The sequence below is a fragment of the Mastomys coucha genome, chromosome X, assembly GCF_008632895.1.
Source record: "Mastomys coucha isolate ucsf_1 chromosome X, UCSF_Mcou_1, whole genome shotgun sequence".
NCBI classification, from domain to species: domain Eukaryota; kingdom Metazoa; phylum Chordata; class Mammalia; order Rodentia; family Muridae; genus Mastomys; species Mastomys coucha.
The window spans coordinates 140,135,895-140,141,942 of record NC_045030.1 but is presented as its reverse complement, the minus strand read 5'-3'; the positions used below and the strand labels follow the sequence as shown (position 1 = coordinate 140,141,942).

The 6,048-nt window shown below is 33.5% G+C and overlaps 1 protein-coding gene across 1 annotated transcript in view; it reads left to right on the top strand.

Annotated features, from left to right (window-relative positions):
- Positions 1-5,799, top strand: part of Il13ra2 (interleukin 13 receptor subunit alpha 2) — a 37,204-nt gene extending 31,405 nt beyond the window's left edge. Inside the window, exons 10-12 of the mRNA XM_031379644.1 lie at positions 980-1,141; positions 4,760-4,875; positions 5,655-5,799. Coding sequence (XP_031235504.1) covers positions 980-1,141; positions 4,760-4,875; positions 5,655-5,711 — 335 coding nt within the window. The 3' untranslated portion in view covers positions 5,712-5,799. The remainder of the gene's footprint in view (positions 1-979; positions 1,142-4,759; positions 4,876-5,654) is intronic.
- Positions 5,800-6,048: the final 249 nt, after the last annotated feature.

Below are 6,048 nucleotides of genomic sequence, written 5' to 3'. Positions count from 1 at the left end.
GTCTCTTTAAATACAACCATGAGGTCAAAATTAAGAGTCCTCAAATATACTAGAGATTTCCTAGAGAAAAAAAGGATTGTAAAGAAGGTGATCATTGTGAGCCTCCAAACCTCAATGATACAGTGACTTATTTAACCCCCAGCTTGGTATATCTTGCTTTACTTATTTCCAATTTAGAAATTGGTAGAAACAAGAAGGTGAACTACTAGTTTTCAATGACTCCATTCATATACAGGTGAGAAAAATGCTTACTGACTTAGTATACATGTCCCAGGCTGGTTAATGGAGTTGGCAGTCAAATACTTTGAAATAGATTCAAAACCACCTGAATCCCAGTCACTTAAGTGTATACTATGTATTTTTAAGGCACTGTAGATAAGATAAATAAATAAAAAGCAATCATTACATACAAGAAGACCTCTGGAGCACTTTGAAGTGTAAACCTGAAGTAGTTTCTTTAGTTTTTTTTTTTCCCCTTGTGATCCCTATGAGAACATCTGCGCATGTGGTGGTAGTCTTATATATGAAGTGGTAGTTTTGTGTCACTTCATGAGCATTATTACATTATTAAACTTCAAAGGTTAATCAGACCAAAAAGGAGGAGGTGATGCACTTTGAAGAAGACTATTTTGGTTTCCATAAAATCAGCATTCAGTAATTCTTATATAGCCTTTTCCCATTTATGGAACCTGAAATATCTGACACTAATACGGAGATTGTGGACACTAAACTATGTAGAGTTGTGACTTATTGCACATGATGTTTCTTATTACAAGTAATCTATAACAGGACAAAATATAAAATTAAATACAGATAAGTCGTGGAAGAAAATGCCTTTAAAAATCAGTGTAGAGTGGTGAGCACTGCTAGGATTGGACTTTTCTAGTTACTCAATGTTGCTGTTTTATGTCTAAAAACATTTTGAAGCAGAGAGATGAAATCACTGCAGTTGTACTGAGTTCAAATAAACACACCATAGTTTTCCTTGGCTTTCAGTCTGCCACAGATAAAAACGATATGAAGTTGAAGAGGAGAGAGAATGAAAGTGAAGAAGTATGCTTTTTTGTAAGATGTAAAGTCAATATATATTGTGCAGATGATGGGATTTGGAGCGAATGGAGTGAAGAGGAATGCTGGGCAGGTATGCACTAAAAGGATGAGAACTAAGTAACTGGGCCTATTGGGTAGCAATATGTATTTCCTTTCAGTGCGGTTGTAAATTGGAGATCAAATAATCTTGTGCATCATCTGTAAATTGAGAAAAAGTAAGTACTTCAATCGAAGATAGGCTTACTGGAAATCTAACATTCATTTGGAACCAGGTATCTTCTTCTGTCTTAATGGTAATGTTTTTGTTTGTCTTTCATAAGCATTTCAAAGTTCTTAGGGAAAAGCCCAGAGTTCATTTTAATCAATATATTTTTATGCTTTCAATTTTCACTAGAACGGATTTTTTAAAGAAAAGGATGCAGCTGGCTCCAAGTTTATGAACAATAAGTACTGGTCATTTTTCAAATTGACATGTTGTCCTGGTTTCATGTCTGTTGCTGTGATAAAATATTCTATCCAAAAAATAACTTGGGGAGAAAGGGCTTATTTAGCTCAGGATTCCTGGTTACAGTCTATCACAGTAAAGTGGCTTAGTTGGCAGAAATTCCAAACTGCTCCTCATATACACACTAAAGAGCAGAAAGTGCATCCACATTGCCACTGCTCAGGCCCCTGTCTCCTTTTCATTTAGTCCAGGGCCTATGTCATGAAATAATGCATCCAGACTCAATTATTTTCCTTGGTGGGTTGTTGCCACACCAGTCCCATACAACAACCACCCACATGGTGGTCAGCTTGCCACAACACCCAGCAACCAGGTAGAAACAAAACTCTAAAAACTTATATGTAATCAGCCAGATTTATATATCAATAAAATCTCAATTCACAAGATGCCCACACAATAATAACAGGGCCAATTGATAATGATACAAGCTGCCCACCAAGATTAGACAAGTTACCCAAATTATTCTATCCCTATATCATAATATATTTACCTGTGGCTATTAAAAGACATGTGAAATCTGAATCATCCTGTTCATAGGCCTCCATCTTGCTTCCTCCTCTCTGTCTGTCTGTCTTTGTACCATGCATCATTCTGCCTCCTTTTTCCCTGTCTAATCACAAGCTTCTTGTTTTATAAATAATTAAATTAATTGGACAGGCAAAATCCTGCTACAGGTATTCTCACCTCAGTTAACCCAAATAACAGAGTGCCTCACAGGCATGCCCATGGGTCAACCTGCTCTAGACAGTCTCTCATCTAGACAATCTTCCCAGATGATTCTACAGCATATAGAGCTGATAATGAAAGCTAACCATGACAGACTTTATATTTAGTTAAAACCCTTACTTTCTGTAGTAATAGAAAGTGACTTTCGATAAAAATGTTTTCAAATTTCATAGTGATACAAACATAAAAGCCTAGAAGTTGACACATAGTATGATTTGATTTAGAATATATTTATATTATTATAAGTTACTGATAATTATTCAAAATTAAAGAAAAATCCCTTCAGCACTACTTATGTTGTTATATATGGATGAAGGTGTAAAAACTTACACATGCTTCTGCTATAGTAGAATGGCATCTCTATGTCCCTCTACATACAGCAAAAACATTGTTTGATTTTGTTTATTAAATACTTTTAAAGTACTTACTATGTATCAGATTCTAGAGATTATATATTCAGCAGTATTTGTTACATTTGTTAAGTCTTTGTTATTCCCAAGTTGGGAAAAATTAATAATAACCAAAGAAAATATATTATACAACCTGTAGAGAATATGGAGGAAAAGAGAATTGGTAAACAAGAGTTCAAGCAAGATGTATATATATATATATATATATATGTATAAAGTTATATATAAAGAAGTTTTACTCTTTCTACACTTTTTACTTTTGGAAGTCTGGAAAACGTGTGTGTGTGTGTGTGTGTGCGTGTCTGTGTGCATCTGTTTTGGGTTATATTTTATCATTAGTACAAAAATTGTATAAAGTGGATATAGTGATTTCTTTACCAGATTATCATAACATACATCTCTTTGCATTACATATAATCTCATCATCAATGTAGGGGACTGAGATTTCTTTTTCCCTAACAGGTGTGCCCTGGTAGAGTCTTAATTTAGACATACAAGTTAGGAACAAAGTTTTTTTTTTTTGGCATTGCTTGTAGTTTTAAACATTTATGTTAAATTTCTATTTGGGTATTTCAAGTTATAGAAAAGCAGGACAATTACACACACACACACAAACACAAACATACTCAATTTAAACAACACATATTTATTTTTCTACAATTCTTGTGAAACTGAGTGAAAAATCTGTGCTCAGTTCACTGACCAAATTCACGTGCTCAGAATCATCCTTTTTTAGGATGATTATAGGTTTACTATTATTTTGTCTTTTTTTCCCCTCTGATTTGGTATAGTTTATTACAATTAGTATAGGTACAAAATTATATAAACTCCATAAAGTAAATGTTTTTTGAGAGTTTTATTTGATATATTTTGATCATATTAACCCCTTCTACTCCTCCCATATCTACCCTTCCACCTTCACTTTTCTACACCTCAAAATTTGAGTTGGGATTTAGCATCTGCTGGGAGAAAGAGAGTCAGCTTTCTTTAATAACATGACCCCTGTTCATTTGACCATATTCCAGTTCAGGACCAATTTTCATGAACAACTGGGCAACACATACTGGACTTGGGGAAGATAAGTAGAATAATAATGTTTTGGCAATAAAATGACTTTGAAGGAATCAGCTAGACTAGAGAACACAAACAGAAACCCAGGAAATGAACTTTCTCCCTTGCTATTGTTAATTCTGCATGTCAGCATATACTGTCTGTTACTTCTCCAGAAATCACCCCGTAAATATTTACTATGCTGAACATTTGATTTTGGCTCAAAAGTTTCTAATAGAAGCTAAGATCCTAAGGTAATAAGACAAAGACAAATTGAAATGGAGGTAGATGTATAGACCTGGCTCTAAAATTTAATATGCTGTGTGCTATTCCAAAACAAGTCTGACATACTTGGAAAAGTTTTCTATAGTTTAAGTATATCTACTTACTGTTATTTCTATGGAGAAATAACATTAACACTTCATGCCTTGTTCTTGTGATCGTTGGATGCTTGAATGCTTGCCTACCATGCTTAAGGCCTGGTGTTCAATCACTACCACGACTAAAATGAGGAAAAACCCTACAAAAAGAGGAAAAATGAGAAGTTACACCTCATTTATATCAAATAGCAACATCATGTCTTGTCATTTAGTTCAGCCTCTAAAGTCTGAAACAAATTTTAGATGGTCACCTGGTAAGGTCAGCTTCATTAGCATTGTGTGTATTTTAATCATGATACACGTATCTTTATTAAACTAATATCTTGTTTTTGAGATTTAAGAGATACATGAGATTTATTTATTTAATCACTTGAATAACATGTTATAGGATTTTAATGAGAACTATCACATCATCAAATTTTAAGCAAATTTATATTTTTGGGGGAGTTAATTTTGTAATTGAAATGGGATATATATCACAGTACATTAAGACCAAACTCTGGCATCTGTGCTTTGACAAGTATGTCAGTTTAATTCCATTACTGCATTATTGACAATTTACTTATATATTAAATGTTTCAAGTTTCTTTATAAACCTTTAATATTTCTCTTTTTATTGTTATATTTTTTAATCATAGGTTACACAGGGCAAGAGTCAAAGATTATTTTCATAGTACCAGTTTGTCTTTTCTTTATATTCCTTTTATTACTTCTTTGCCTTATTGTGGAGAAGGAAGCACCTGAACCCACATTGGTAAGCTATTTAAGGTTATGTGAAATAGTCATACAAAGTAATACATTCAGAACTCAAAGGCCTGCATTTTATACATTTGCCTGCTCACTATAAGGCACAATTGCTACTATACACATTATTGTAATATCCTCAGAAAATAGTGAATTGGACACTGAAAACCCACATTTTGGGAAGTGGCAGTTAATTCTGTCAAAATGGGAGAAAAATACTTTATAACATGAAACACTGCAGATCTTTATGTTAGAATGTTGCACAGTGCATGAACTTTAGGAGAAAAACAGATTGGGAGGGGGGAAAGTGACATAAGTGGCAGAGACCTAAAACAGTTGGCCACATACATTTATAACTAATATGAGAGAGAAATAAAAAATGCACACTTTACCAGTCAGCTTTCCTTCTCCATTCTTACCTAGTCCATGGTATAAGTCAAGGGAGTAGTACTACTCATAGTGGGTTGAATCTTCCAATATCAGTTAATATAATTAAGATTATTCCTCACATATGTAATCACAGGTTAACATGACCTAGAAATTCACTCATTGAGACTCCCTTCCCAGATGACTTATAATTGTATCAAGTTGACACGTAAAAGTAGCCATGACATAAGCTCTAAGGGAACACTTTGGTGAAAAATATCTTAATACTGTATTTTATAAAGATAGAATACAGGCTTTCCATGGAATGTTTCACTTCTTTGGTCATTAAATTTCTAAATTGTTAATACTAGGAAATTGTATTATTAATTATTTGTTAGTGACAGAATTCTTTTTGGATTTCAGAGCCTCCATGTGGATCTGAACAAAGAAATGTATGCTTATGAAGAGACCCTCTGTTAAACTACCCTTTTCCTGGCAAAGAGCCAGCAAGCATGATTCATATTAAACAAAATTTCTCTTCAAATTTCAAATACATTTTCTTGCAAATCAGTGTTTGTCCTAATATTGTTGGGTTTTTTACTAAAGTGCTAAAGTTTTTTGTTAAAGTCTCAAGTTGGCTTACTGTTTGATAGTTCTGAATCAGCCTTTCAAATACTGGCATTCCATATGTGTGATATCATGGTTAATTTCATTATGGCATGTAGCTACACTTTATGGTGCACAAACAATTAGCAGAGAGTAAATTTAGTATAGTCTAGTAGTTGCTTTGTTTCCTCATAAATCTATGGTGATATAT